At 44.2% G+C, this 20,893-nt stretch overlaps 1 protein-coding gene across 2 annotated transcripts in view; it reads left to right on the forward strand.

Annotated features, from left to right (window-relative positions):
* LOC139055983 (uncharacterized) overlaps nt 1-20,893 on the forward strand; it is a 70,220-nt gene that overhangs the window by 40,113 nt on the left and 9,214 nt on the right. For both annotated transcript variants that reach the window (XM_070533710.1, XM_070533711.1), the window contains 6 exons: nt 6,623-6,781; nt 10,983-11,194; nt 13,639-13,715; nt 14,196-14,298; nt 15,643-15,795; nt 20,163-20,267. In XM_070533710.1, coding sequence (XP_070389811.1) covers nt 6,623-6,781; nt 10,983-11,194; nt 13,639-13,715; nt 14,196-14,298; nt 15,643-15,795; nt 20,163-20,267 — 809 coding nt within the window. The remainder of the gene's footprint in view (nt 1-6,622; nt 6,782-10,982; nt 11,195-13,638; nt 13,716-14,195; nt 14,299-15,642; nt 15,796-20,162; nt 20,268-20,893) is intronic.

A 20,893-nucleotide genomic window follows, 5' to 3' on the forward strand; every position in this document is an offset into this window, starting at 1 on the left:
AGAGTGGGCGGTGTCGTGGTACACGGCCCAACGAATACACGAAGGAAGTCAACGAGCCATGACACACGTGCGGAGTGAAAACTAGTTCATCACTGCTTGACAAAAGACACGTATTTGGTTTCGATAATGTGAAAACGTTGGCACGGACGCAGCGATTGGGGCCGAGAGAATTTGTACAATCGAGGTCTGTCCACCTTGATCGGCCGGATTGTCATTCTAGCGTATCCCCCTGCCGGATGCTTACAGCTGTTTCGTAGACGTGTAGGATGCATTCCCCCTATTATACCTTTTGTACACGGACGAAGTCGCCCGGATAGGTGGCGAAACGTCTTTTAAAACGTTCTTTGACTAAAGCGCGAGCACAGACGTTGACAAGTATAAATGCATATCTTTTGGAACATCCTTTGCAAGATTGTATTTTGTGGCAACGTGGGCCATCTTAAGTTTAATGTGTCGCAATAGCTTTCCGCTCTAATGGCGTGCCTTGCAAATATTTACTTGGCCCTCTTCTCTTTTTTTTACTTCTATGCATTATAGGAGACGGGCAGTTGGTTACGCTTGTGTTCTCGGTGAACTAAGCGAGACACCGTGTTTATATCCTCAACAATAAATGCACATGTGGAAACAATCAACGTTTATCGGAATCAATTCCGGAAATTGCTATAAATTGCACATACAAGCGCTCCGGGGCGCTTTAGATGTGTTTCACAAGCGGTGCGCCATTTCACCACTACACTGGCTGCACTGTCAAGAATAGTTCCTTAAAAAATAGAAAGTTTCTGGCAGCTGCCTTGTTAGGAAATTTCTGTAAAGCTCTGTTTCCTTTCTTTTTCTTTTTTGTATTATTGAAGCTTTCTTTTTTCTGTTATACATGAGAAGAAATATTGTGTTTAAGGACAGTTATCTGTCTTGTATTACAGAAAAGGCTACATATTATGTTTAAATTTTTTCTGTTCTAATATATTTTTCTTATTTTGCATACAATGTATGTGTAAAAGAATTATCCATTTTCAGACACACAAAAAAAGTTTTGTTTCTCTATGAAGTTTTTTTTTCTCTTCGGTCGTACATAAATTTGGCGTGTTTCTTCTCCTGTTTCACTTTTTTTGTTTCACTGTGCAGAAAATAGATTTGTACAGACGCTTTTCTATCGTGCTAAATAGTGGGCGAAAAAGAAATGTCGCTGAAGCCAATGTTTTGAGAAGGGCATTTCTCCTCGTGAATTTCCTTGGCCGAAACATTGGCTCCGCCCGATATTCCTTGTTAAGCCTATGTTTATCCATTTTAGTGTTCATTTTCTTCTGAACTTCTGTCCTGTTTCAATTTTCTGTCGTGCCTCACAGAAGCATTTTAATATAACAAATATACTGTAAATATGCAGTTTGTCCCAAAACAAAATTGCGCCATGGGGTAAAAGCTAGAAGTATTCAACCGTAGGGCAAAAAGACAAAGGTCGCACGTAGCGCTCGTGTATGCCGCCATCTGTTTTTTTTTTTTACATTGCTCAGTTTCCTTGCGCTACTATTACATATGATCATCACTTTTTCTCTCAGTGCCTCTGAAAAATATTTTAGGATTTCGTCCATTATACAAGACAAGAAATTCATGTTTTGCTTTAAATCGAAAGTGTCATGACCCCATTATATAAAAACAGCAATAATAATAAAACTGCGTATGCGCACTAGGTTCAGACAACAAGCAACATCAGTTGTTATAACCTAACCCGAAGTTGTTATAACCTAAAGTAAATTTACCGAGCTATAGATAAGCTTCCGCCCCGTGAATCACAGGCGTACGTAAAGCAAGACAAAAAAAGCACATGCCCTTTCAAAGCAAGGTAAGCGAAGCAAACAAGTACGCACAACCTTGTGTATAATAGGCACTGATTGCCAAGTTACAGAACGTATTCGATGGTACCAGTAATTTTTTTTAATTGAGTGACCGCATGTATTGATGCACAAATTGGCGACACACAACAGTATCAAGCTGAGTTGCAGTGTTTATTATGTCATAGGGTGCAGATATTGTGAAGTGCACATTGAAGAGATGTGCATATTTTAAAAATGTAAATACAATCCAATGCTTTTTGTTGGAAAGGGAAACTGCTGTGGCAAGTGAGGTAGTGGTTTGAGTGTCGTCGCTGAATAGTGAAGTAGCAAAACTGTTCTCACCTGAAAATGGCTTAACTATAATTGCTTAACTAAATGCCGCTCTCTCTCTCTCTCTCTCTTTCTCTATATATATATATATATATATATATATATATATATATATATATATATATATATATATATATACCGAGGAACCACATATTTCATGGAGTCACGCGTGAAACAGAACAGGTGGCAGCTCTAACGCTGTGGTAAATGACGCTACAAAAAATAGCCAGGCTACAGGTCATCTCGCACGACAATAGCTAAAGGTTTTATTTTGAACCAAGAAACAGTGATGGCTAAATAAGCCACAATAAAACAAAACCGAAACAGCGAACTTCTTACCACAGCACACGAGAACCAGCTTAAATATCCAACCATAGTGGAGCTGAAAAATTACTGAAAGGGACTCCAGAATTACGTTCTTGGAGGGTGTTTAGTTAAAATTCAATCGCGACGACACTTGATTATGCAGACTTTTGGTGCAAGCCCATGATTCTTGCTTTAGAGCTGTAACTTAATTCCTCTCTCAGGGTGTCATGCTGCGACTGACTTGAAAAACAAAAGTATTTATTTAGTAGCCATATGGCAGCAGCATGATCGTGCAGAACTCAGTGAAGGACTCTAGCACAAGCGGTTTTTTTGTGACGAATAGCCAACAAAGTTATCTAGTGTATGCATATCTTAATACCTTGTGTGGGGCCCCACTTACAAAACACTTTTATTATAATAACACGCGCACAAACAACGCATACACAGCCCGCATACACACAACAAACACACACACACACACACACAACGCGTACACTACATGTTGTAGTCACTGTTTGTTCCAAAAATGTAGAAGCCTATAAAGAACATTGCACTGACAAGCTTTACTTTATTGTTGTCAATGTGCACTCAGCTGAGAATGTGTGAATCTCAGGTTAATTGAGGCGTCTGTATTTTCTTTTTCAAATACAGTGAAACGTACAAAAAGGGCACATTCAGAATTAGTATTGTTTCATATTAAAGGAGTGAACGACCAACGGGGCCAACGAAAGCAAAAGATCGCATGTAGGGCTTCAGCGCTTCACCTGCAAGTGCAACTGCTACCCTCCCACTGTCTCGGTCATTTTGTTGGTTTTGTTTTTATACATGTCACCTATTCATGACAACACTAACGAACCATCTGGGCTACTATGATTGAAACATTTTTAAAGCGTGCAGCTAGCTAGAACGTTATTTTAGGAACGATTATACAGGTGCCCTTGTGGTTTTCTTTTTATGACTATTCTAATTCAGTTTCAGTTTATTTAAAGAATGATAAACTGCAACTGCAACTGAATTACCCTTGAGTATAGCGCATTTGTCGAAATTGCGGAAGTGAAGCCGAATAATGAATAAGTGATGCTTGTTTAGTGAAAATCATAGTTCTAGCACCACTTTTGAGACCATGATGATTATCGATGATAATTAACATCATCATGATCACCGTATTTGTGTAGACAGCAGCACGAAGCCCTCTCCCAGCAATCTCACTACCTCTACAGTGTGCCAGGTGACCTATCTTGTACGTTCCGAGACTTTAAATATCCGGCCTTCAAGTCCACAATGAAATTCACGGACGTTCCCCCTTAAAGCTTCTCGAATGCTTGTATGCAATGGTGCATGATGAGTTTAACATTACCGTCAATACAGTTTTTAGCAGATTTTGGATACGGATGTCTAGAAAGTGGCGCTGGTGTTCGAATTTCTGCTGTGGCTCAATGACATGATTACTTCTTGGCCTCAATTTCGGATTTGGGACTTATGCCCCAAAGAGAATAAACAGGAAGTTATTCAGCGAATGGTTTAAAGCAGCAACCTGCACATTGCGGTCTGTCGCTCAAGTAAACCCCACTTATTTAGGGCAATCAACCTCAATAGGTCGAATCGTGCTATATTCTCCATGCGCTTCCTTTATTGACCAAACTCCCTCACTCCAAAAAAAAAAAATGGCGGAAAAAAACACTGTATGCCCGCTGCATAAACGCGAAGCTGGCTTTCCTGCAACGGAAATGTGAGGCTGAAAGAAAAATATGCTTTCCCGCAACGCAGACAAGGTGCGCTCAAAACTTCTAGCAATCGACAAGGCAGGCCGGCATGACAGGCTTCTCGTGTCATGGAGTTTCTGCGGCGCGTGGCCACGCTGGGTGCATACTCGATCCGCAGAGTGCGGCAACGTGATAGCGTGTTTCCCCTTTGCTTCTAGGAGTCCGTAGTCTACCACAAAATCTCTTAGTCTACGGACGCCTGTGCCACCAGCGCGTTTTCTGGATCGCATCTACTATCAGCACTCAATTTGGCGCGCAGGGGCACAAGGCCAAGGCCTGGGGAAAACTACATCGATCGTGAGCGCCTTGTAATCCGAGCTCTCGTGGGTCGCCTGCGTTTAGCAGAATGCGTTGTTGGGCAGGTTGGTTCATTGTATTTGGAAAGATTGGTTGCGCTTTGTAGACGATCACAAGGAAGAAGACAGGACAGGCCTGCGTTTGTCTCGTCTGCTGTAGCGTTTAATAGCAGGAACGGAAATAGATCTGCATTTATTTTTCCAGTGCCAGATATTTACGGCATTTACCATATACAACACTTACACGAACCTTCTGGAGCACCATAGGTCGCAAACAAATCATACTTCAACTATTTCCTAACAACATCAAGCGAAGTGGCACAACATAGAATACTGTCCTAATAATGCAAAGCGGTGTACACATTACGCTAACTCTATAGTACGTGAGAGAATGAAACATGCTGCCTTTTTACTTTCTTTTACTAAAAGTTCTGCTGCAGTCCGACTTATGCAATCTTTCGACCCTTCTCATTTTCGGGGTCCGTCATTAATACATTTATTTATTCTTGGTCAGAGCCAGGAAGTGAGGCTACCAGACGACATGCGAGCAATTCTTCGTTGCCACGAGTGTGATGGCCGCATATCTTCGCCGCTCGGTAATTCGCACCTTGCGCCCTATGATTTTGAAATGCGGAGATAGTACACTAAGCCACGCAGTCAAGTGTTCCGGCCGGGCGGCGTACGACAGTGAACGCACTAAAACACTCGAAGCGCAGCAAACTGTAAGCAACAAAATCAATACTCATTACAATGTTCCAAAAAATACGTTGGGTTCATATGCCAGCATCCAATCAAATAAAGTAAAGTAAAATAATACACAAACGAAACCAGGCGCACTTTCTAGTCACTTCAAGGAACAAAACACTTGATCGTTGCTAAGAGCTAACGTCACTGATTCAGCTTTGTGAGAACGCACGCACACTTTTTTTTCCGCAGACACAGCAAGAACAAATACAATCCGAAAAGGCGAACAATAGACAAGAAGATATTTGTCAAGCACACTGGCTAACCCTTACGAGTGTGATAACAAAAAAATTAAAGATAAATTTACGATCCACATCACACGCCGCCTCGCAAAGCGCAACGTACGCGGAAATGTCGGAACAAATAGTTGCTAAATTTTGTCACTGTCAGCATGAATTTTTTTTTGCCCGCACTGCAGTCTTGTTCTATGTCATGAACACACAAAGTATTGGGCTATGTCATGAACACGTTGAAAGTATTGGGCAAAAGATTAAGTCATGTACTTTTTCTAACGTACTTAAAAGGAAAACTACTCACCTCATAAAATATGAGCGAAATAAGAAACGGACCAGTGCAGACAGGCGTCGACTCGAAGGGCAGTCATGTTGAATATAGCGCGGGGCATCGAAACAGTGCCGCACACAGCGCGTCGTGCATGATGTATGTAAAAGACGCAGTGTATTAAAGAAAAAAAAACTCCGTAATGTTATTTTATAGTTTTTTATGCAGTTACAATAATTTAGATCGGTTATATTTCCGTTTAGACTCGATTTATCGGCTGGACATCAAGAGGGACAGAAAATTTCTGTTCTTTTTCAACAGGTTTCTGTAATAGAGCTAGAGCATTCGCCTCAAATTTCTGTAGACTTTCTTTAAATTAGCAGCTGCTTTTTAGAGTGCGAGCTATAGGTACTACCGAAATCAACTTTACTGAAGATAGGATAAATTTTATGTCCAGCGCTCTTCTGCAGCAAATTATACGTGGATGAGTTATTGCCTTCGTGAAAAATTCCTTAGCAACTTCTCAAAAACGTTATATGTTGGCAAGGTTTCTAACAGTCTAATCATATGAAAGTAGGGTTTTAAAGTATGGGGCTAAGTACATGCAACTAAAATTTTCATTGCCCCTACTCGAAAGTAACAGCTTGTAATCGTCGTGAATATACAAAATGGCGGACGTTGTGTATTTGTATATCAAAGCAAATGCAGTTTTAATTGGAACATGTGGAAAAAAATTTGAAATTTTCCTTGTTACCTTCAACTTCTCGGTTGTGTTTTTCAGTCGAGCCGCCTTGATGACTGGAGATCGTGGTTATTTAGATAATAACAAAAAATTATCGTCTTTTGGTTCCAGGTTCGGTCAACAACCCAATTATATGCCTCGTCGAATTCCTCGCAGTGCCAAATCCGGATATCGTAAGTAAGCTCTTCGGGCTTAAACTTTGCGACGTGTATTTCATGAAGGAAGTGTTGGAGTTCGACAGCCAAGGCGAGATGACTCTGGCCGGCCACAGTAAGTTTTTGCAGACCTGACTTCTTGAATTTTAGGTCAAGTTAATATAGCCAAATCTGAATGAACAGTGCTTTACACAGATGGAAAACGCAAACGCGTAGCCATGATGTTGTGGCTGCCGCAATTATTTTAAAACGGTTGAGTTTGTCCTATATTGCGATACATATTATAGAAATAGTTGATGCAAAAATGAGAGACTGCACCTAGCACGTTTGTATAGAACGCATCTAAACTTCCTAATGTTAATTCTGTACACCTTCAACAAAGATCTGACGGGCTTTTCTAAAGCTTGGTGTATACATGTGTGTGTGCTTTTGCGGGCGGCTTTAACAAGATGGCGCCACTAAATTCCGCAAGGCTCGGGATGGCGCTTTTTCTCACATCGGATCTCTTCATGTCTGCTTAGTATTTGCACAACTCGTACTGAACTCAACCTTACTCGTACTGAATGCAAGAGAGGCAGATTCCGCGATGCTTTATTGTTTCACCACATTGTACAATCATGCTGTGTAGTCTGTAAGTACATTTAGTTTGAGCTTTTGTTTGGCTGGTGCGGTAGCGGCGCGCAAGTGCGAAATAGTTTAATCTTGGCGGCACTTTTGCGCTTGCCAGATCCATGCGTGGCTGTTCTGGCCTAATTTTCCTGTGTTCCTTAGTTAGAAGCAGGAAAGTTACAGAGCCCATTATAAGAGATAATTTTTTCTTTCCTAAAGAAATGGAAGGCTTTTCCACAGCATATTTTGTGAATATCAACGACAAAAAAATATAAACAATACTTGCGTTCCGCGATCGGAACTACCAGTACGTCGCGACCACTTCTCTGAAGTGCCTGACGTTGAATAGAGAAAATTTCCGCATTACACAATTTAACGCTCACGTCCTGGGCAGCCAAAATGACTCCCCGACATTGCGTCATTCATAAATACTTTCGATCCTCCAAGAACATTTTCTGTTCTGACTCCATTCGAACCTGAAAGAACATAAGTGCCCAAGAAGATAGCCACGGGAAAGTTTAAAAAAATTGCATCTGTCTTTTGGCATTAGCGACCCTACAAAGAGCATATGGCCGTAAGTATAGGTCATAGTTGGATTTCAGATATGATCGCTTCAGTTTAAAATTAATTCTGGGCCTCGCGTGCCAGAACAACGGTGTTCTTACGAAGCGCGCCGTAGTGCGGCACTGCGCCGTAAAATTTCACGCCTGGTGTTCTTCACACTGTGCACCCAGTGTACTGCACACAAGCATTTTTGCTCTCCGACCCCATGGGGACGCGGTCGCCGCGACCAGTATCGGACCCGTGTTTGCTCAGCAGCCTATCGCCACTGGCATGACTCAGCAGAAATGTGCGCATCAGCATTAACCGCAATGACATCTCCCTTCAGCCACGGCCTGATCAAGCCCAGACAGCAGGTGCATACAGTTAGCCTTTCCTGCGCGGCCTACACAAATGCGCGTGTGACGTATACTGTCACGCGACAGAGGAGGGGCTGCTACTGTCCATTGGACGATGACGACAGCTATACGAAGTTGCCAGAGGCACGCGAAAGCCTTGCATCCGTCGCGGCTTCCTGTGCCTTATGTAACCTCGTAAATGATTATAATTTGTGACCGTGCGGCTATCCACGTAACATCCTCTTTTCGCGGAGGTGCGGGGTAAGCCTTCCCTGCGTGCCCGTTTTCTCAACCAAGCGCGGAACTTTGAAGCGGTCGCCGTCTTCATTGCTCCGCGATGACCACTGAAGCGGCTACTGCGCAGCAGTCACAGGCTCCTCTGATTATCTTAGATTTTTTTTGTTGTTGTTGTTGTTTTTGCACCCACGACGGGACCCGGAAGCTTTTTCTGTCAAGGATGGGTTGGATGTTAAAGATTGGATAGCCATGTACAAGCGCATCAGCGACCACAACAGGTAGGCCTCAACGCTGCTCTAAACCAAGGGCCGTATAACGTAAATATATTCCAATATATTCTATTCCAATCTCCTGACCTCAAATTTGCGTAACCGCCGACGCAATCATCGGGCGGTCACCCGCAGGGTTGTCTGAACAAGCCAATCAAATGCTCCCCTCGTTCATAGGAGGTTGCTTTTGTTTGCTTGAAAAACGAACAACATTGTATGCACTGAGTTGCTTGTCTTATCTAATTGGCTCACAAGAGACGAGGAGCATGCTCAAGTGGAGAGGGACTCGATGGGGCCGAGCCACTGCACTGAATATCGATAACTTGATGAAGAGGGTGGTGCCGACATATGCGATTTACCGCTTTCTCTTACTTCTTGCGGTTGCTAGTCGACAATCGCGGCGGCATGCAACGGAAGCTTAAGAATGACGCTAAAACGGATCCCCAGCAGAGTTGGCAGAGCGAGGTCGGGAACGTGTCGGAAGTTCTCGAAAACGTTACACGGCCACGCAAGAAGCTTTATTACAAGCAAATAAACCCATGCTCTCCGGCAGGGGCGAGTAGCTAGTGCCGGAGCGATCGGCGGCAGCCATCTTTTGTTCCTTTCGGAACGGGGCAGCCTTCGCCTATTCAAAAGAAAATTCAGTTTCGTTCGGCATATTAATGCATCTTTAACGCGTACGCGCCAATTTGACGTGGTAAGTTTTTGCGGTTTTGTGATGTCGCGCGAGAGGTAGGTGAAGTGCGTGCAGCCTGAAAACATTTCACCAATAGCCGAAGGATAATGGCAAAAAGGTGTCGAATCAGATGTACCTATTTTTGTTTTGTTCGGTCAAATTATGCTTAATCAGTGTGTACACGTTATATCAGATGGGGCGCTATCGCGGATTTCGTGACGTCGCATGACAGACAGGTGAAGTGGGGGTGGTCCAAAAAAGTTTTAACCAATCGCGATGGCCTGATTGCAGAATTGGAATAGAAAAGTTTGGAATAGCTTTACGTTATAGCGCCCCAACGTGACATTTTACCTGAAAGGAATGGCACGCGTAGGCTGCAAAATGGATGAAGAGGAGCTGACCAGTTGGGGCACATGCACAGGGAAGATTCGTGTCCATTTGGTGATTTGCAGGCCGCTGAATAGGAGGTGGGATCCGGAGTCCAGACATCCACCAAATAGCACATTTCCTGCATGCAGAACGTACATGATCGTCGTGGAAAAGTTGACACCAAAATGACCAAATGTGCTTTTCGGAAAATACCACGGAGGCCGACTGAAATTAAGAAATTCGCAGGCTCCAGTTGGAATCGGTTGGCGCAGGACGGTGTTAATAGGAGGTCGCAAGGAAACGGCCTTTGTCTTGCAGTGGGCAAAAGTGGATGATGATGATGATGATGATGATGATGATGATGATGATGATGATGATGATGGTGGTGGTGGTGGTGGTGGTGGTGGTGGTGGTGGTGGTGGTGGTGGTGGTGGTGGTGGTGGTGGAGGCCGACGCGCTTTGCGTGGTCGGATGCTTAAAGTTTCCTCCAAATGGGATCATATTGGCGATGTAGGGTCTGTAATGGCCAAACGTCCGGTTTTTGTCGTCGGTGGTTGGCCTGCGTCACTGGGTCGCACGTAACTTAAGTTATGTCGCTTCGGATTACGTCTTCGTCGCTCAATCGGTGGCACGGTCGTCGGCGATAGGAGGATTGAGTGCTACGTGGGCACGCTCTGCGTATGCTCCGCCTACCCAAGAACAAGAACTTCGGTTTAACGTACAGTTGAATGTTTAGTACTAAACGAATTCGTAGTAACAATGTGTCATTATTATTCGGTCTGTGGCTGCTAAACCAACTTACCCATCAATAAACCTTCGTGCTGGTCTAGTTGGTGATGCATTCTTTAAAACTGATGGTAGCGCTAAAAAGGACGGACACACGATGAAAAGACGGCACGGCGACGAGGAAACGCCACTGACGTCAGTAGCGTTTCCTCATCGTCGTGTCGTCTTTTCATCGTGTGTCCGTCCTTTTTAGCGCTACCATCAGTTTTAAACAACTTACCCGTCATCGTCGTTTCATACGATGACGACAGCAACGAAGTTGCCAGCGGCGCTCGAGGGGCTCGTGTCCGTCAGTACTACTTGTTGCTGGTGTAAACTCGTATATGATTGTATTGTTGTAAATATTCGCTATACCCGTTGCAGTATATATTATATACGTTGACTTGTCAATTCAGTAGCTTTCGTGAGAAAAACCAGAAGGCGCGGTATATCGACAAGACGCCTATGAATTTTCTGTTTCCATAATTTCAGCTGGTCTAGCAGCCGTGGACACTTTCCTAACCGAGTCCTACGGAACCCACTCTGGGGTTCTGAATGCCCACCAAGGAGAGATCCACTTGTCCGGGTACTGTCCCGATTCAAATCTCATCGTTGCGATGAACAACGACGTTCTCAATCTAATGGGATTCTACCTGAGGCTTCGGGCAGGATGGAGTGACGGTGATGCCGTACATTTTCTTGACGTGAGTATTCGCTTGCGTGAGTAGAGCACAGTGCGGCCGACCGTTAAAGCGAACAGACACATTCTTTATGTGCAACCTTTATGTTACAAAAGAAATAAATAAAGGTCAATCAATCAATAAATAAATAAATACGCGTCTCTCACATTGTTGTTACCCTAGCGGCAAGTGCTGGTCGAAGCTACATCAATGCAATTTAGGGCTCTGTAGGAAGGTGCAAACACCACAAACCAAAAGTCATCTGCTGCAAACGGCAACAAATTGTGCACTTGCCAGAGTTCGACAGTGCTGTACAAAATGTCTCATTTAACAGTCGATCTCACCTTAAATGCAACATGCGTGCCTACTTTTCTTAATGATTGGATTACAAGTAATACATGACTAATCCCCGTCTTCGCAAATGATCCTCGAATTAAAGCTCCTTTTCCACTTATCCCGAGTTTAGCACAGCTTGGTGTCTCGACTGAAGACGACGCTACGCTTCTCGCAAATTGCCGCGAAGTGTTGATGAATCGCAGCGACAACTTCTGTCGACAGGCGATGCTGGTGGGTCAGAATGACCAAACAATTCCTCCAGACCTAAAGACGTCAAGTGATAGAGCAAAATTTTACCAAGTGGGATTGCGCTTCGTTTTCCGGGACAAGTCGCGTATGTAGTGTTCAGCAATTCAAACGTAACAAGTGAATCACATGGCGGCCGCCGCTTTTTTGCACCACTGGACAGCGCTGGGCGATCGCTTTTGGATAAAATTCAGTCATAATGCGTTACATAGGGCCCTGCTTTCATCGTATTCCGCAGTACAATAACTCGATGTCCCAAGATTTCACTGGCGGTGCAAGAAGCGCTGGCAGCTATTCGCTCTGTGTATCCCGTCTCTATGGCTGTGTACCAGGTTGTGCATTCAATTCCTCTACAGAAGAACGGTTAGATCTTGAGTTCTTAATACTGAATGTTTCACGAAATGCATTCAACATTTTTTTTTAAACTAAGGATGATGAGATAACTAAAGCATCTCCTCTACATTGCTTTGGGACACAGAGTATTACATTTGAAAATGACTCAATGCATTTAATTAGATAAGTAATGACGAAAATTAGAGTACACATCTTTACACCGAAATAGCCATGGCATTGCTCACAATGGAAGACTTGATGCGCGTTACCCAAGAGCTGATAACCGTTTTGAGAAATAAAAAAGGTGGATGCCGCTAATTGTGACAGCCTAATGAAGCGCGACTGATTTCACGCAGAAAAGCGGCACTGATCAGCTGAAGAGCGAAACTGTCATGCCCATAGCAAACACCCATGAGTGACGTGACTGCTTGGGCCTCAGAGGCGGGCCAATACCAAACCAGAGTTCTTATATGAAGCTGCGATCTCAGTCGCTTCATTTAAAATTTACTCAGTTTATTTTCCATAATTGCTTGGCCAATTACAACATTGAGACATGTTTTGAAATGTATGACTGCCGTTTGCTTATCTCATTTTCCCTATTTTCAAGGAAGTTCGAACCTATTTCCTGCAACGCACGGCATACATATATATCGCTAGTTTACGCAAAATTTGATGTCCCAACTTTGTGCATCTTATATGTTGGAGTGCCGTGAAACCTCGCGCATAGTACGGACCCAAATATATTACGAAGAGATATTAGCCAAGAAAAAGTATCCAGGAAGCTTTTTCTTCCCGCTGAACACGAGTGAGGTACATTTAAGCAAACCATTAATTTGAGGACAGAAGAAGTGGCGAGAGCAGCACAAAAAAGACCTGCTGAAGACATTTTTATTGGCGATTCATGCCTTGGTTGTCGTCCTTAGGGGATTCACTGTCAAAAAAAAGAGGAGTCCTTTGTCAAGGATGTCATCCCATGGAAACTCTGCTTCGGCTCCATCGAGCTAAATAGCGCCATGGCGTAATAACCATGACAAATCAACCGGAACTGTAGATTTGGGGTGAAAATTTTTTTGAGTTCGTATACAATACAAAGGTCAAATTTGGAATGATAAAGTCACGGCTCAGAAGCACTAGTATTATGCGCGAGTTCTTACGGCGCTTCCACAAGCACCATATTCAATTCACTTGCTCGTTTTGCGGCCACGTAAGAAACAGTGTAGAACGTTCTCCTTTACCTTAGGCTGATGTGACGATGTGACAGATGAAATAGGTGACACTTTTCTTATTTGAAGTAGTAGCTTAACGCAAATAAAACCACAGACACAAGGAAGACCGTGTGTCTGTGGTTTTATTTGCGCTAAGCTACTACTTCAAATATGGACGACCAACTAGCCCAACAGTCAACTCTTCTAGACACTTTTCTTGCACCGTTGTTTTGAAGGGACGGAAAAGGTTCAGGCACCTAAATGAACAATTTGCTAGTCTTAAATGTGCACTGACGCGTCATGTTTTGATGTTTTTGATCTAGGCACCGATGTTATTTATTCTTACAGGAGCTATACGCAGCCGCAACGGGCACCGTTTACATGGAGGTTCAAGCAGCTGACATTCCCAAGGTCACCACCGACATGTAAGTGACACATCTCTTGTACTTACATTTAAGTTATTTCCTTGGGCCAGCAATCCCACGTGCCATATCTGCAAGACACAGCCAGCCACACTTCCACACATGCTTTGGGACTGTACACACCAATACCCCGACACTAACCCCACGACCCTCTCGTCGAGATGGCACGCTGCCCTGCGTAGCCCCAACCTTGACGACCAACTCTGGGCGACCCAGCAGGCCTGCGAGGCGGCGAAGAGGCAACACCTCGACGTCCCCACGTGGGAGGCCTAGGCCCTGCCACCATCTCTTGCTGGTTTCAATAAAGTTTATTCAGTCAGTCAGTGGGCCAGCTTGCATGCACTAATGCTGTGAAAAAGAAGTGATAAACGACGTTGCGTGTTGTGGTTTCATACTTATTTGTCAACATAAGTTGCACAGTTGCACTTTGCAAATTGCAAGTTTAAAAGTTCGCGAACGACCTTTCTCTGATTTTCGATGCAGGCAGAGGTATTTCACAGTGCTAGTCGTAGTCCCACCTGCCGTGCATAAAGACAGCCTGGAGCACCTCAAAGTCGCAACCCTGGCAAATCCATTTCGCCATATCGTGAGTACACGTATGCAATGTTAAGCGCGATGCCTGCAGCGTGCAATGTGTGGGCCGATACTAAACTTCACAGCGAACCTGCCGATTAGCTTTCGGATGCGTTTGGCTGTCACTGGGGAGCTTTAAGGGAGCTGACAGCTATTATTACTGTGAATGTGAATCTCGTTGCACGTTTCCGTTTCATAGACATAGAGGATGACCACGTTTCGTCTGTGGGAACGGGGTCATCCTTGGGAACACTTTACTTGGGAACTTGGGAACAATTTAACCAAGCCTCGGCATGAGCGATAATTAGCTGATTCGAACGGTGCTCATGTGCACATTACCTGTGGTTTCTCTCCTGACAGAAAACAGGGCATGAAGGTTTCGAAGAAATGGTCTCACTTTATTTCTAACATCCATGAAACATTTTTAAAGGCATGTAGAAAAAGCCTCCTGCTTCGGAATTTATTCTCGTCATCCATGTCACGCACTAGTACATAGGGCCTCCTTTTTTAAATACAGAAACGAGGCGCTTTTGCACTGATCCTATTACCTATTTTCTTCCGCGATCGGCAGTCGGGATTGAAGAGGTTGGGATGTCAAGACTGGCCTTGCGAAGGAACACAGACGAAAAACAATGAAAGCAAATGTTTGCGCAAGCACGTTTCATCTCGTTCCCTGAGCTTGTAAGCTGCACTTTCGGGGCTAGCTCTCTTCGGTCCGAGATTGTCTGTTTCTTAATTTCTTAAACACTTTGCACAGAAAAATGTTTTCAAAAACCTCAGCCTTATTAATTACTTGCGTGTTCGCCAAATATAGAGACGCAATTCATCCTCGTTCCAGGTGACATTTTTAATATCATCCAGAATAACAGAAATTGCTTACCTTGTTTCTGTCGTGATTAGCACCCTGCGTTCCAAAATGCGCTCGCTATTTGAGCTGGAAAAATCGTGATGTACAAACTTCACGTAGGATCCTACATGTTTTTACGGGACTATTTGGATTCTACGTAACCTGCTAGGTTCTTATAAGGGATGCCACACAGTCATACGAAATAATATGGTATTGAGTTAGCGTCAAGCTTTCTTCGAGAGTGGTGATACTTGCCGCAGCAATCGGAGTCTCTTTTTATTTTTCGCACTGTGGCGTATAGAACATGGACGCTTATAGAACATGAACACACTGGTATGCGGTAGCATCGGCGACAGTCGTATACAAAGAATGCCCGTTATTTGCTACCTCTCACACTTGTACAACCGCGTCGAAGTGCAGAAGAATCTTGAAAGTATTGAGGCTTAATGGAGACGGCAGTGTCTTCTGATTTCGAACAGTGGGTAAGCGATGATTTCTCTTTTTTTTCAGAATGATACATTACACGAGGCGACAAAACTATTTCCGAACCTTAAGATCTGCGCGGCGTTCACAATGGCTGCGCTAAAGTCTGCTTCGGCAGCGGGGAAAATCGACAAGCCTGGAGATCCTGCCGACAGCGTTACCCCCGTCAAGCAGTCCGAAGTAGGTGCTGAAAAAGGCGACGTCCATTTTCATGTATCGAGGCGCAGCATTGCTTACTTTACGTTTCCGATTTGCAGTCAGGAATGTTTCAAGGGGCTTAAAATCCCAACTCTCACTATCATAGGCCCATTGTCACAACTGTTCTTCCTGGCGGTTTCCTTCCAGTAATGCTATGCGTCCTTTTACTCCTCAAATGTTTGCTTTATATGTCCTGCAGTGAGCTAGCACTCTGATATGGCTTCTCGGAGAAACCAGGTTTCTAGGTAAGGGACTGTCATTTGCTGCCTGAAATTTAACAAAAAAACTACACGATCGAGCTCTTATACACATCGTTTGACCTGGACCCCGATCCACATGACTGATTCCAGTGAGCATCGTTATTCTGGAGGAAGCGTTACATTTGTTTGGCTCTCCTTTTCCTATTCGACGAAAAACACCTACGGGAAAAAAATTCTTTTTTTTTTTCTTTCCACGAATATGTTTTTTTTACGCGCACCAGACTATATATAACGGCGATATATGCACGCGTGGTTAGATCTTTTCTTTAAGTACTGACAAATCTTGACCAGGAGACATGGCAGCTCTTTATCCTCGTGCTGACAAACTACTGCTCACATTTCGAAGCAATTAGCTCTGCATGAGTACTTTACTAAGTCACTCCAACGAAACACGCCTAATGTCATTTCGCTTGTGTGCGCGCAGTTATTGTGTTAAGTTTCATTCTCGAAAATTAAACTCTGTGGGATTTCGAGTGCCAGAACCACGTAATCATTATGAGGCATGCCCTAGTAATAATAATACTAATTTCGACCAGTAATTCGACCCATTAATTTCGACCAGCTTGGATTCATTGACGTGCACCCAATGCACGGTACACGGGTATTTTTACATTTCGCCCTCGTCGAAATGTCACTACCTCCGCCGGAATTCGATTCAGCGACTTCGGACTTCAGTTTCTGCGAGTACCTTTGGTACTTCTTTCACCCTTCGCACACCAACACACGTGTTTGTTCGAATTCTACGATGTTCCATACGACCAAAATTATTGTTGTATATTGCACCCTAATGATGAGAAAGCGGCATAAAATTCATTCTACAAGCCACCTAATATGGTCTATCGACGCCTAAAGCCGCGCGCATTATTGTTGCCCTTTCAGTACCCGCTACGAGTAGGCTGGCATGAGGCGAAATCAGCGGCTCTGGTCGGAACAGAATCGTGTATTTGTGCCTTTCTTAATCTGCACCTATCGAAGCGAACAGACAAGAAAACTAGATACAACATAGGGAAAATTAAGTGCCACTTTTACTAACCTGTAAGAATAAAGGGCAAACTAGAAAGCAGCGCGCGCGTAAAGCGGTACTTGTTGGTTCGGCTTCCACCTGCAGTGCGATGCCTTTTAGCCCAGTCGTATTTCCTCATGTCTTTACTGATTATGCATCTAAAATTTTTAAAAATTACCATCAGTTTCGCTAATTTTCTGGCTGCATTTTCACTTTGCTTCTACAGGCCCGAGGAACACATTTTGAGCGCTTGAGTTACCATCATTGTCGTCGCTCGGGCAACTACGGCTGTTGCGACTCCACTCTGACACCACGTCGGAGAAATCGCGCTACGGTGCAATTGGGTTACGCGCGATGTCACAACAGCGCTGAAAATCAGTTGCTAATAGTGTGTTTCTTTTTAGGCTCATCGAACACGAAGTAGGGGGCGGAAACGACATTGTGCTTGCACTTTCGAATAATACCGTACAGGTTGTATTCGAAAACGACAACTCGGAACACTTCGGCAATGTGCACCCAATAGAGTTTAAATATTCACTCAGAATAGTTTGTCCCCTCTGTATAGTACAAATAGAGTGCGGAAGTGAATACTAAAACAATCTACTGATGTAATACACACTGGAAAGTTCTGGGCTTGGCGCGAGTGGCGATAGTTTATTTTGTGCAAACAAATGCTCAGAAGACTTCGAAACGACGGGGAAAAGCCCTAGCTCTCTGACACGTTATTTTGATGCACCAGTAATGGAAATGAGCATCGCCACAAGATCACCACTTAGGCCTGTCTGTCAATCAGATATATCCTGGTTTAATTCAAGGCAAAACAAGAGTTTAAAAAGAGATTACTCGAGCTATCGTGCGCGTAATAAGGTCCTTGATGAGGTGACGTTATTGCTAAAAGGACATTATAAAATAACTCGTCACCTTGTCCCAAGCCTAACACAAGTCACGACAGTGTTAACAAGAAGAATAAAATTGTAAATATCGACGGAGAGTAGGTTAAAGGCATATTATAGCACGCGGCCTAATAAACGTCACGACACTGTAGACAAAAAGGTGCACATACACAGAAATCGATTACACTTGTGCAATTGAGCAGTGGAACGCGTTCCTCATCGAAAGCCAACAATGAAATGCACGTCCTATCGCGCTAGCGCGAGTGGTGCGTCTACTGTGATTGTCACTATAAGCAGTGTTCGAGTTTCTGCGATCCCGAAAAAACGTTCCGCGATTCGCACACGCCTTGTTTTACGTTCAACATCGACCTCTGGAGCTTCTGGGAAATTTTGTTTTTATGTACACGCTGCAGCATTCTCAATTGCCATAGTGGATACGGTCGCGTCCATTTAACTTGTGGAGAGAATGAATGAAGCAAACTTATACGAAGGTAACAAGTTTCGGTTAGGAAAACAAAACAAGGGCAGATATCGATTTACATCACGCTGCGCACGAAACATGGCCTGTAGAGAGTAGTAGCAGCCTAAAAACACTTGCATAGTAAAAGCCCATTTATGAATTGTAATGCACACATTGTTCAGCCGGTTTCGCCAAAGCACACCGAACACCGCCGGTCAGACCGACTGCGCCAGAAGCTAGTCTATACGAGCGTCCACTTCTCGACGGCGTGACGGGAGTGTACGCCGTGCGTGGCACGCAACCGCGCAACGCTTCAGTACATCGTGCCGCTCACGCACACTTGAGATACCGCGCCGCGCTGTGGTTCCGTCAAAGATGGCGGCCATTGAATGCTGATTACTGAGCTCGGCTGCGCCACTTTCGCCTCCGCGCGCGCTCGAGGTTGACAGCAAGCACGCGCACTCGGAAGCTCTTCTCCGACCGAGCTCTCCTCGCCCCTCGGCTACGCGGGTCCTCGACGCACGTGCCCTCCCTGCTGCCGTGCTCGGCAGCGTGCTCGCAGTTCGCGCGGTGAGGCACCCTATCGAACTCGGACAGTTCGCGCCATCTGGCGAAGAGGGTGCAGCATTTAACTTCGATGACACTGGGCGGCGGCACGGCAGAGGGCGACAGCGACACAGACACTCACACAAAAATTTGTACACGAACCATGGAGGAAAAACTGAGCGAAAAATGTGACGAACGCGAGGATACCGCCATGTTGCTACCTATAATTTTGTAACGCTAGCAATATTAATTGTGTGACGCAAAAACAAGCATTTACATGTATTATGTACGTAAGGACAGTTATAGTAAGTTCATTCCTTATATTTTTAGGAACCTCCGACGGCTATTTAGAAAATGTTTATGTAAAATTTACTGCGTGTGAAACCATGCGTTTGCATGCGCTTGAACTAGATGGGGCCACGATACTGAAGGTTGCCGAGGATCAGGTTGATTGAGCGTCTCCTCTTAATCGCACCTCGTCGTGTCGTCTGCCGCCATGCACAGAGTAGCAACATGGCGGCGCCCTCTCGGTTACCGATATCAATACATGAGCGGTATGGGGAGTTTTTGCGCTAGAGTTAGCTACAATGATTCGATGGACACTCACATGCTGCGCAGGTTACGTATACCTCCACTCGTTTTTTTTAATTATTATGTGCTCAGTTGCTGCCTCTTACTAGGTACTTTCGGCATGACGAGGTGTCTTTTTGGAAACATAATGTTCATAGACCTCCACGAGTCACCTAACCGGCCGTTTCCTTCTAGTGGTAGTTACAAAATAGCCAACTCCCAGATATGCCAAATCTCTCAGAACATTAACATATAGAGGGGCTGTTTAATGTAAGTGTTTTCGTTATATACATTTTTTTATTCTTCAAGGCACTTAGTGGAGGCACTGGGTATACTGGGGCAGAAGCGGAACCATCTAATGACGACCTGGAATCACTCCAGGCCGGCAGCAAGGCCTACTCGCAGTGGTTATAGCGACCTGTAGAGCCGATTATGGGCATGCTTTCATAAAATGGATATTTATTTCGGTCAGATATGTTTTTTCGCGTAATCTTCGCTAGCACATTTCTCAATAACATTTCAACTTAGGTCTTTTTCATGCTTGCCTGGTGCTATCGGCTAAGTATGCCTAAGCCATTTAATATATGCCATCTGCTGACGTTCCACGTACCTTCCAGGTATGCAATTTGCTCAATGCCAAGGAAGACAAAAAGGACATATCAATGTACATCGCGGGTGCACCATTCTACAGTTTTGACACCAATAAAACCATGTTTGAGAAGGTATGAATTCAATATTTTTACACTTTTCTTTGTCTTTCGCAGAAAATACCACGTGTATACAACGCAGACAGATATTTTACTGGCAAAAAATAAAATAATCAGCAACAACTTCTCGAAACTCTAATATTTAGGCAGTCGGAATTTCGTCAACTGGGATCGTGTAATTGATATCTGATGTCTTTTAGGAGCGGCTACCACGTATACGCATGGAGAGGAACAGCGGCAAGGTTCAGTCAATCATTGCGAGGGTCTGCGGCCTGATAAGTAGATTATCGCTCTAATGCGCTGGTAGTGTCAATCTTTTTATTGAGACGCAGTTTTTTTATTGCGAGGTGACACGCGAGGTCATATGGACAACATGCGCGAAGTAGGTTATAAAAGCAAGGGATGTTTTGCAATGAAAACAATCAATCTTCCCTGACGCAGCTGTACAAGAAAATAACGTTTACAGATACTGAGATTGTTTCAAATCACCATTAAAAAAAAAGCACAACAAAGCACCGTAGTGGCACTGTGGCCGTCGGCGAGAGCTTGTTCAGTCTGAAAGAGAGAGGGAATAAACGTTTATTGTAGCAGAGGTTGTTTGGTTGTGGTGGGTGGAGCCCCTCTTCCAGAGCCCTACTGGT

This window comes from Dermacentor albipictus, chromosome 2 (genome assembly GCF_038994185.2).
Source record: "Dermacentor albipictus isolate Rhodes 1998 colony chromosome 2, USDA_Dalb.pri_finalv2, whole genome shotgun sequence".
Classification (NCBI taxonomy): Eukaryota; Metazoa; Arthropoda; class Arachnida; order Ixodida; family Ixodidae; genus Dermacentor; species Dermacentor albipictus.